The sequence below is a fragment of the Tubulanus polymorphus genome, chromosome 7 (genome assembly GCF_964204645.1).
Source record: "Tubulanus polymorphus chromosome 7, tnTubPoly1.2, whole genome shotgun sequence".
Lineage (NCBI taxonomy): Eukaryota > Metazoa > Nemertea > Palaeonemertea > Tubulaniformes > Tubulanidae > Tubulanus > Tubulanus polymorphus.
The window spans coordinates 285,370-297,901 of record NC_134031.1 but is presented as its reverse complement, the minus strand read 5'-3'; the positions used below and the strand labels follow the sequence as shown (position 1 = coordinate 297,901).

Genomic DNA, 12,532 nt, shown 5'->3' with positions numbered 1-12,532 from the left:
TAAAATAGCTACATTTCTAAGTTTCTAAGACCTATAATGAAATTTGAAGTCACAATTAGCATCATGTGGAACTGTAAGCTCACACATATTGAACTGGCACCAAGAGAATATTACCTCAGATTTGACCAAGTCTTCGAGGTATAATACATCTCTCAGGGTAAAGACCTGGTCTGGTTTAATCGTTCCCAATTCTTCAAATATTCGTTTAAGAATTAAAATGCACATACAACTTTTCATACCTAGAATAAATTAACAGGGATTTATACAAAGAAACCGTCTATAAGTAAAGATGTCATATCTAGTATCAATACGGGATATCTATTAAGGAAAAAATTATCATTTTGTTCAAGTTCAATTTGACAGATATTTAACACGAGCTTGAACAAATAAAGACCACCGAATTCTAATCAATTCTCTCAAGTTCAAGTAACTTCAAAAGGACATCAAACCGTCAGCGGGGGTTAGGGTAGCACCACTTAACAGACTTACTTTCAAACATAACTGAAAAACCGCGCTTTGAAAATCTATATCTATGAATAAAACTATCATAGGAAATATCAATGAATTTAATTACAATTGACCAACATGAAATGAAGGACTGATTGTATCTTCAGTTCACACGGTGTGTATTTAAGAGACAGTAGTTTTAATAAAGATGTCAAGTGATTTTTTCTAATGAGGGTTTGGGTACACATTGAACTGTAAACATAGAGTGAACTCAGTGCACCGTCGTCACCGTTATACAAAACAGGAGACAATTAATACATCTTAGCTACGAGCAATTATTGCTCGTAGATCTTAGGTAGAGAGGAGAGTGAGAGGGGGTTCAGGTATAACCGATATAATGAAATAAATTTCATTTTCTATAATGAGAAGTCTAATCACAAGAAAGTTTTTTTGGGTGATATATTTTGAAGAGAGAGGAGAGAGAGTGGGGAGAGAGGAGAGAGGAGAGATGAGAGAGGAGAGAGGAGAGAGGAGAGAGGAGAGAGGAGAGAGGAGAGAGGAGAGAGGAGAGAGGAGAGAGGAGAGAGGAGAGAGGAGAGAGGAGAGAGGAGAGAGGAGAGAGGAGAGAGGAGAGAGGAGAGAGGAGAGAGGAGAGAGGAGAGAGGAGAGAGGAGAGAGGAGAGAGGAGAGAGGAGAGAGAGGAGGGAAGAGGAATGGATAAGAGTAAAGGAGATTGGGTCTCGAGATGATTGTCAATATGTGCATCATATTATCCAATCTGTCACGACATGTGGACGATCTGTTATATGTTTACTCAGAGCTCTTTGTTACTGGACGCACTCACCTGGCAACCCCTCTACACACGAACCAACCACCAGTCAGTCAACCAGTCAACCAGTCAGTCAGCTCTTATAGCAGCAGCAGTCTCATCCAGTTTAAATATACAAACGCGATAAAGAGACAAGATAAAGAGAGAGAGAGAGAGAGAACAGCTATTGAGAGAGAGCGATATAGGACTAGTACCACTTCACTTACACCATATGCTCCAGTATTTTAGTCTAAATTGATTCTTTGGTCTCTTAAAACCTCCTGTTACCAATAGATATCATACCCGTGGTTTATAGCAATAATACTAAACCGGTCTCTAGCTAAATGCGGCCCGGTTTCTAGCAAAATGCAGCCCCGGTCTCTAGCAAAATGCAGCCCCGGTCTCTAGCAAAATGCAGCCCCGGTCTCTAGCAAAATGTTACGCAGGTCTTAAGAAATCTAACAGTAAAGATTTCACTTCTATGATATGGTCTTCATTTGGTTTTTTTCTTTCATTGGATGAAATGTTTTTATGTTTCTGATTTTGTAGAATTTTTCTATTTTTCCAGTCATATTTTGGTTCTGGTAATCGTTGGAGTAATCGAGTGATAACTCAATCTCATGTATTATCATTACGCAATAGCGAGTAGTGACCGATTGTATTGATTACACGGCTGATGATTTTGGCCAGTTTTCTTACTCGAACTCGTGGATTCTGCGACAATGAAATCACGGTGAAACATTGTCGCGCCATATGTTACAGAAAACCCTAGAGGGGGATAGAGTATATTGGATGATTAATCGTTCTACTCGACAAACACGAGCGGTTTAGTTTACACTGATAAGCGCTAGATAAAAACTACTTAGTCAATATTTAACCGATGAGACGCAATGAGCATCAGAATTATTATCACATTGCTGCTGCTGCTGCTGCTGCTGCTGCTGCTGCTGCTGCTGCTGCTGCTGCTGCTGCTGCTGCTGCTGCTGCTGTTGTTGTCGCTGCTAATCATCTTAAGGAGCTGTATGGACATCTGGGGCTGTGTGGGCTGTATTCTGTATGGGTATCTGGGGCTGTATGGGGCTGTGTCCTATACGGACATATGGGGCTGTTCGGGGTGCCTGTAGTAGTTAGTCTAGAGCCGCCAGTCCACCATTCAGTCCAGCGTCCAATTTCAATAAATAATGATGTAACTTTCAGCGGCGAGGGAGTTAATCCCATTCCTGAAACTGGACGCCGCACTGAAAGGTGCCTTTGAAATATTATGAAATGATCGCTGAATTTGAGAATGAATTCAATTGTCAAATCCATCCTGTTTATATCTCCTTCTATATCCATCCTTAGAAAATACGAGAAAAAATTTAAAAAGAAAAAATGTTCAAATTTTTTTTAGTTAAATTTTCTTTATTTCTCACGAGGAAATAGTTAATTAATCATGTATTAAAATCAACTCACTATTCAATTCAAATTAATCAATTAAATAATTATTAATCAACGATTAATTAAGATCTAATGAATTAATTTTTGTCATTCGATGTCAGCGAAACCCATTTCTAATATTAACATAATAATAATAATAATAATAATAATAATAATAATAATAATAATATAACACGCATTTTTATTTCTATTTACAAGATTTAGTTCAGTTTGATATATCTAATTTGTTTGTTAAATAGAGCAGTTTAACTAACTATTGATTCGCAGTAAATTCACAGATGTCCACTGTATGCCCAGTGTTCGCTGTTAAACTATGTTTTTTTGTATCATTTTCTCACAGAAATTGAAATATCGTAACATATGGAAGTATTTGATATTGAGATATTAATCGAATTGAGATTGAATTTCAACCGGCAAAACGAGGACTGTGATCCGTTCAGTTAAGAGTCATGTAATACCCATACAACAGAAACAATGGCTACTTCAAAATATCTGCAGACGACTCCTCTAACAACTACAGTCAGATTCAAGAGAATGATATTTGATGCCTAGGAAATTCTGTGACACAAATGTATTTACTTTCTGTAATTCAGTAACCAGGATGAAATTGGGTCCTGATTTGGAATAAAACAGAAGTACAGCTGACTCGAAATGTAAACTCGGGGGAGAAACCGATGTCTTTTTTTACAAAAATTCATTTGGAAAAACCACGATCTATTTCCCTGATTCTCAACTCATATTCACATCAGTCCCAAAGCGACCGAGCTAGGTGGAGTCTACTGTTTTCAAAAATGATATTTAGAGGACATTCTCAAAATTACTTGCTACTGGTCAGAGATCATACAGAGGCCAATAGACCTTTACTAGAAGTATATATTATACCGGGTACAGGATATATTCATTGTAGCCTACATGTTGCTTTTTTGCTGTTCTAAAAATATCAGAGATATTTGTAACTTGGTAATCGATACTGTACTAGTCGTATAAACATTGTCTTATCATATGAAATATCAGTGAATTAATAATAATCTTCATATATAGAACCAAACATACACAGCATATAAACCAGTAAAATCAAGACCCTCACTATACTATACTATACTATACTATACTATACTAGGTTCACACTTCAATCAAAGATTTATAATTCAAATTATTAGTTACTTTTAAGTATAAAAAAAAGATGAAAATTAAAGTTATAGATTAACAAATAAGTTATAGATTATTATTGTGGAGAGAAGTTTATTTAGTGAGGTGTTTTATAAAGCGAGACCCGACTGAAGTTGATCTCATTGTCAAATATTATTTAAATGAATCGGTTATTATCCATTGAATAATTATGTAAATTAGATAATAATAATATTAATAATATGCACTTTCCCATTTGACTAGAGAAGTTTATAATAGAAAAGAAATCTAAGATCAAAAGAAAATTCATGCAATAATTTCTAGGAACTATCAAAACATGCTCTAAGTTCTACAGTCTGTTCCAAAGACCGTAATGTCTAAAATGATTATTAGAATGAATCTTAATCCGTTAATCCGGTAATCCGTTAATCCAGTACTTTTCTCTCAATACATATATTTTTATATACAAATATTCTCGTACTTTCGTTTTCTTCGATCGTATAAAAATAAGAGCAAAAACAAAACTCGAAGATCACGATTTGATTTCGTAGCTCAGTCGTCATTTAGTCTTCGTACCAATAATACAAGTTAAACCTTTATCAAATAATTGTAATTGTTGATTATTTACAATAAATTCAGCAATAGAAGAAAATATTCATATCAATAATAGAAATAAAACCACGCGCAATAGAAACTTTAGACTAAGTTTAGACTGAATTATAGTAAAGTTCTCGTCCATTTCCCCCCATCAGATCAATAGTAAAATACGGATCATTTAAGTACAAAACATGCAAATATCGTTACGAGATTTCAAAAATAAACCACATCAATAATTTTTTTAAACCAGAAGTAGAACCTGAATCTGGTGTAATTGTCATAGTAGCAGCAGCAGTAGTAAGTGAATACAAGCACAGGAGTAATATAAAACTAACACACTGCTGCGGTTACAGTGGACGCTACTGCTGCTGCTGCTGCTGCTGATGTTGTTGCTATTGTTGACGAATCATTTTTAGATTCACAAATCGAATTTTTATGATTATTGTTCAACGAATTTTCTTCATCGCTAACGGATTTCATCAGATCATCGTCATCTTCATCGAAATCGCACATTTCCTCCTCGTCTTCATCGGTCTCCATCTTGACGTCGCTGCTTTCGTCGTCTTTACGACAGGATACATTAGAAGTGATGGAGAAACTGGAATCAATGATTCTGCGCTCCACGGCTGGAGTTGTCAAACCCGCGCAGTCCACCGGTGTCGGCAGTTTGTTAAAGTTCTCGAGACTCGAAAACGATTCGTCTTTACCTGATTGTAGGCGGTGTTCGGCAGGGGGAGAATCTACGACAATCGGTCCGTCAGATTCGTGTTTCTTCAAATGTCGATCGAGATTTGTCTGTTGCCCGAAACATCGATCGCAAAGAGGACACTTAAACGGTTTTTCTTTATTGTGTATGTTTCTGACGTGTCGTTGTAAATTCGATGAAATACTGAACGATCGTTCGCAGTATTTACATTTATACGGTTGTTCACCGGTATGCGTGCGCAGGTGACGCGTTAAATTCGCCGAACGCGGGAAAATTTTACCGCAAAATTTACACGAATAACGTTCTTTCATTTTAGCCGCGTACGGGGAGAATTGACTCGGGGATTCCCCGGATTTCATCGCCATAAACTGAGACACGTCTTTAACGGGACTCGGAAAACCCGCCATGTTCGAGAACGAGGCAGCGGCAGCAGCTGCGGCAGCCGAGTAAGCAGATGATACCGGAAGTGGAATGAATCGTTGAGATTGCTGTTGAGCTAGGGCCATCATTTTAGCCGTTTGTTGAAATGTAGTGAGTTTATTCTGTTCGAACCGTTGATAGATCGAGTCTAACATCATAGGCGACGGGTACGGGTAGGTCGGCAATGGTAGCTTAACTGGTTCCGGCTTTTTAGGTGTAACCTGTGGTTCCGGTGACGTCACCGCCGCGCCTGCGCCGAACACGTGTGTTTTATGGGCGTGTTTAGCCTCGGTTTCGATGCTCGTTGATTTCACGCTGAGATCCAATGGAGATTCTATTGAGACACCGCTGCCGCCACTAGGGGGCGATACTGACACACCTCGTTTAGGTGTCGAATGACTAATGTCGAATGACGATTGTTTCGTATTTTCGGGACTTTGATGACGATGTTTCGTCAAGTCAAACGGCTGTTCGGCTATAGATGGCGCTGCTATAGGAGATAGTTTAGGTTGTACTGGAGGGGAGTGTGATGAAGGGCGGCTCCGGGGCTGCATCTGTTCTTCCGCATCAGTATCCGAATTACGTCCAGCCTCCCCATCACTACCGGTCGTCAATGACGACAGATCGGAACCGTCCGATCCGAGTTTATCAGTTTTCACACTAGCGCCACCTAGATCGATCTTGTTCATTTCGGTCAAACTTTTCGGAAGTACGAGTCCACCCATACCGGACAGTGCTGCCATCTGCATAGCGGCTAACGGATGTGTTGGAGGGAATGCCGGGAACCCTAGCGACGGATAGAACGGTACTGTTGGACGGTTACCATAGAGATTCATATAAGCGGCAGATAGCGACGTCTGGGAGGGAGATAGAGAACTAAGCGATGACGGAAGCGGAACTGGTTTCGGTAACCCGGTGAGGTTCACGTTAGGAAACGCCGATAACGAGGCTGTACTGCCGTTACGCAGGCCTCCCTCGCAGAAGCGTTTATGTTTACTGAGTGACGTCACAGTGGAGAACGCCTGCCCGCAATCCTTACATTTAATCTGCTGTCGACAGTCGGCGTGCATTCTCTTATGTCGACATAGATTAGAGAATTGTGTGTAGGCTTTTAAACAAACTTCACACTGGAATGGTTTAACGCTACTGTGTATGTGTTGGTGTTGTTTCAGTCCGCTAGAGGTCGCGAATGTCTTCCCGCACTCGTTGCACGTGTGTGACCGGGCACCCACGTGATTAGCTCGGATGTGACGTTGTAGATTGCTGGGATCTGTAAATGTTTTATCGCAATTTTCGCACGGGAAAAGTTTGTCGTCGCCATCTTGATTTCTCCAATTGTCGCCAGTGAAACTACTTGTCTCTGAACTGTGGAAAGAATGAAAAAAAGAAAATCTTTAAAACCACTGAAACTTAATCTATAGTTGCTGATTACATTGCAAATTAACCCTTTAGTCTCAGGGCGCGAGAAACTGTGGTCTATGTAGATACTTACATGTTATCTTCACTATCAGCCGATCTGACCGTCGAGTCCATTGTAGTTTGAGACGGGGACAGTAACAACTGACTATGGTGTAAATTCTCATTCCGTTGTCGATCGATAAAATCTTGATTCAAACGCGCGAATATGGCGTTATTGTTCTTACAAACGTACGTTTCGTGACGTCGCAGCGCCACCTTTGAGCGAAATATCTCACCACACTCTTTGCACTGTTCTTTTACATCATCTGAAAAAACGAGAAAAATTGAATTTATCGGCGGCTGTTTAACAGACTAACGGGGTATGAGTGAATCGAGCTAGATTCAGAACGAACAGACTAAGAGCAGGACTCCTCTTGTGTTCGAGGACTTGAGTCTGTGACACTGGGGGGCAATTAGTGTAAACTTCTAATCGGATCGGGTTTATGCGAACTAAACCACAGTCCGGTTTCTGACTAGGATGGTGCTATAACCAATCTTATGTATGACAGAAACAATGGAACTGAATTGTTGTGAAATCGCTTGTCAAACCGTTAAACATTTATTATTCTGTTGTAGCTAGTGTTAAAAAACTGTATTACATCTGATCAGTGAGATTTATAATATTATAAAGTGTTATCAGACGTGACTCTCGTGGAACGGATTATAAATTCACCTGCCGCCTGATGGCGTTTACTGAATCAAATCCGTTAAATACTCAAATAACAGATACAAAGAAACATCTGTATATTTCAAAACAGATTAACAGATATAAAAGTGATGTGATAAGAGGGATTAAGAGACGGATAGGATAAACGGTGTGTGTCTGCTGCATACATTTCTATGAAATATATTCCAGATAGAATTGAAAATATCAGTTCTAACAACCTCACCTACCCCCCCCCCCCTCCCCCCCCAACTATTCATAGACGGAAGTACAGGGGAACTAGTTACTGAAACACACTATAATCCGCAAAATAATAAACCAGCAATTGATATCTCACGATTGAAGAATAAAATTTGTTAAGATTTCAAAGCGAAAATATTTTACGTATGAATTTGAAAACTACATCAACTACTTCATAAACTACTGATCAGCCAATCATCGGGCGGGATACCAATTACAGGATTGATATATGTAAGAAATAAGGTGGTCTGTTAGTAGAACAAACCACGCCGTTATCAGCACACTGAGCGAGAGCCGACAGATCTATCAATCATTCAATGTAATATGACACCAACACTGGAATTTCTAATCATAATTTGTTTTGAGCAAAGTCGAATTTCTGATGTAAATTTCACTTCCTATCGAGGCGTCCGATCGACTGACTCTCTCTCTCTCTCTCACTCTACAGACACAGGCGAGCTCGGCGCTGCTATAATCGAGTAGGAAATTAATTTACGAAGATCGGGTCAAATTATTGTACAACGATAAAAACTCGACGCAAATCGAACAGTCAGCGTTAGAGCAACATGGCTAGAATCGAGCAGAGGAAATTAACATAAATGCGCAACAGCTCCAGGATATGTTTCAGACTTATAAAAGGACACAAAAACAAACTATTGATAACCACGAGAATGACATTTCTCAACATGAACTTTTAAAAGGTGTCTCATACGATTACATGTGCCCTGGGCTGTGCTGCGAATGTTCGGTGACCAGCGGGGGCATATTCAACGTCACCGGGGGTGGTGCACGAATCTACGTCACCAGGGGGCACAGTATTTCTGTATTGATAAGATATGATATAGTACTCACCAGTAGCGGTAGATTGCATGTTATCAGATACATCTTCTGTTTCTGGTAAATACGTCGGCGTTTCGTACAACAACATCCTGTCACGTGTCTTTCAACCTCCCTCTCACTCAATGAGGTCCCTAAAAATGTCAAACAAAAAAAACATTGATTAATTTTTCATCGATGAAATTTGACCGCTAGAAATTGAGCGAACTCGGGATTCGACCCCCATTTGATTTTGTGTAATTGTTATAGCTGTGTTTAAACAATTGACCATATTATCGGTTCGGAGTAATTTCTGCGCGTAATCAGTTCGATCTTTAATTCTCAAAATAACTACACGTCGTTGAGATAATTTGATAATCCCAAATACTATTTGATATATGTGTGAGAATAACAAACATAGTGGAAATCTCATCATCGCGCGAGGAGTATCAAACCGGTCTCACGCGTGAGATAGATATCTCAAAACTGGTTTCATTGTATTTTATCAAATATTTACCCGGCGTTTTTTATGACAAGATCTGTGTAAATAACAGACGATAAAAGTTCAAAGCGCGACGAACACGTAAACCACCCCCCCCCCCAACACACACCGGATTAACATTATATATATATAACAATCAGATTGACACATAATGAACGTTCTAACTGTGAGATATAATAGAAAACTCCTCAAGATAAAGATATGTCAACTTTTCGATACCAGTTTCACTATTCTCAAAGTTAACAGGGTTAAATTCGGCCCCAAAATTCAAAACATTGGAAACAAACTAATCTTAACCGACAACTGCGGAACTAGATCCTGGACTGTGGAACCGGTCTATTGTGGAATTTGGTCCTGTTTTAGCATTTTGTGGACCCGAAGTTTATTAGATATTTCGATGGTGTGGATTCGGGTTATTATCGATCGCCATGGTTTCATCGCCGTTAACTCTCTATTCAAATAGTAACAACGAAGAAGAACGTGTTGAAAAGTGTCATCGACGACAAGTTTAACTGTATCATAAATAAGGCTTCTTCACTCACTAATAGAACCTTCGACAAGCTCCAGGGGTTCGACTTGAATTGACCACTTATTAATCGGTGTAGTTAATCAATAACACTAAAAGTCAGTGGATTAATACCACAATAATCAGATCACACCCGAATTCAATAAACATCACGGCTCTTAATCCCGTAACAATAGACCGCATAGTGTCGTGTTAATTCGTCTATTGTTCTAAATTGAAACATTATCTACACAGAAACAGGTTCTCGATCCCCTAATAACTGTATTCTTATATAAACATATCAATTAGTTCGTATTCATCGCTCACAACTCGTTTTCTAATACCCCTCTCAGGAAATAGGTGCCAAGAAATATATCATTGACAAAGGTTGCTATGTCCATTTCTTCTACAGTGTTGAAGAACAAGAAAAAAGTTGTCGTTTTCGTGTAACAATTTTATCGAAACGCACTATAGACAATGTCACTGAGTATCGTATCAACTATTAATTCAATTCATTCATTTTTATGATTTCAAATAACTGTGATAGCTCGGAACAGACTGTACTAGTTATCAGATAAAGCCGGCAGATCCTGGAGTAAGTTATCAGTTAGTATGATATAGTAGTACTTGTTGTCTGGGAGGATTCCAACCAAAACGAACCTCCCCCCCCCCCCCGAAATAAAACCTCAACCAAAAAGATCAGATCAGATAATATAATCTGTGTCTCTCTCTTGTTTTTATGGCAGACGCGGTCGGTTGTTTATATCAGTATTTTTTAAACTAACTACTATTAATTATATGAAGAGGTTTAATTGAAGCATGCAGAGATTACCCCCGTAGATTACTGATTGTCGTGATTGCAGCAGCAGCAACAGCAGCAGCAGCAGCGGCGGCGGCGGAGCAGGAAAATAGGTTTGTCAATCAATTATATATCTACATTCATATAATCACTGCTAATTACCGCCCGTAACCGATTTAATACTGTGCGGGACGCACTTATTTCAAACATCAGTGCATTATGATTAATGACCTCCCTCTGATGGTGATGCAGTCATTTCATACAAATTATATCAGAAACAATCGCGCAAAAAAAATATCTGATTTTTTCTCAAATGAATTCCTTCACTTTTCCGACAACAGAATCCACAGATTATCTGTCTATATCCGGTATCGACTCGTTTTAGTGTTCATCGTCTATCATAGAAAAACCTTGAATACATTGCACCAAAAAAATTCCAAGTAAAAGAATTCGATTTTCGAGCTAGTTTCTTTCTAGGTTTTTCTTATTTTGAAATCGAGATGAATTCCCTGTTTTTATTTTGTTGACAATAATTCAATTTGATGCGATGTTTAAATTTTGCCTTCTGCAAACGCACCAGTCACGCGCACCTGCTGGCATCGTAAAAGGGAATTTAATTTGAAATCGGTAAACGAAGTACAGATATAACCCATAACCACTGAGAGTTGTCTGTGGCAAGTGACGGCGCTATTCATGCTTTTATCTAGAAACAACCACGACAGATACAAACATTACTTCACATAAATATTTCTCCTAATGCGAATGAAGATGTATATAGTTAACTATAGAATAATTCAATGATGAATTAATGAGGTCGAATTGACTATAGTTGAATTGAACGTTGAATTAATCAACCTCGCGAATAATTCATCGGATAGAGTATTGTGTATCACGTGACACGCGATATATGGTCAGGCGTCTCAGACTGTGATGAATTCATTTTTAAAAAGATCACTCTCTCAAGTCGGGCATGTATAATTAAACACGATAGTTCTAGTACGGCTGAAGCGCTGGGAACTATTCAATTCCCACAAACCCCGAGTCGAATTTATATTAATCATGCATGAATCCCGTCAAAAAAACCGTCGCGTATTCAACACGCATTTTGAAACACACCTTAAAATCGTCTTTCATTCAAAATTGAGACGATGATAACCGATTCGATTGTTGATTATTATTAAATCATAATAAGAAGAAAGATGTCAGTATTTTATGAGGCATTGTCACAGACAATACGGTTTAGTAAACTACAGTGTCTCTTGTCTCCGACTCGGGTTTATTGTACGCCGAACAGCCGCCCTGCTGTAAACCGCCTCCCTTCACTTCCACCGCACGCGACCTCAGTGTCGTCATTTTTTATCCTAAGCGTCAGAAATCACAGGGCGTCAGTTTTTATAATCGGAGACAAAAGATGATTTTAACAGATCATCTTTAACTCGGTGTGAAGGTGATGAGAAGATATCAGTGATTACTGCCGCACGCCAGTTACTGAGAGTTCCCCCTCCTCCCCTCCCCCTCCCCCTCCCCCCTCCCCCCTCCCCCGACACCTGTAAAACTGTTATATCTCCTAATGGATCTATTGTTTTTATAGCATTTATCCAAATTGTAGAAAATATATCATGATTTTAGAAATTAAGCCTGAACACATATTATGAATAAACTGTTAGTCGTGTTACTAAAATATCTACAAAAACTGACAATCTAAAAACTTTTAGAAAAATTGAATTCAAAAGTCGCTATGTTTTGGACTCCATGCAATGATCTCCTAACAATAGTCTTTCAGTTCCGATAACTTCATATGAAATATTTTTATCAGATCATTTTTTTTTCTAGATTAATTCCGATGTTGTGTATATAGATATGATGATATGGTATTTATACAGTGGATTCTATAAGAGGGATGTTCCTCTATACAGATAGACCACTCACTGTCATCACTTTCCCGGATATAGCTCAAGTATATCAGATAGTTTTTGAAGTATATGATGTTACTACAAACATGTCG

The 12,532-nt window shown here is 38.7% G+C and overlaps 1 protein-coding gene across 1 annotated transcript; it reads right to left on the bottom strand.

Moving 5' to 3' along the window:
• Positions 1 to 4,747: 4,747 nt before the first annotated feature.
• On the bottom strand, positions 4,748 to 8,833 carry LOC141908391 (MDS1 and EVI1 complex locus protein EVI1-B-like). The gene is made up of 3 exons (XM_074798431.1): positions 8,758 to 8,833; positions 7,036 to 7,267; positions 4,748 to 6,908 (listed from the first exon to the last, which is right to left on the bottom strand). Exons 1-3 carry the CDS (start codon positions 8,831 to 8,833, stop codon positions 4,748 to 4,750), a joined length of 2,469 nt encoding a protein of 822 aa, XP_074654532.1.
• Positions 8,834 to 12,532: the final 3,699 nt, after the last annotated feature.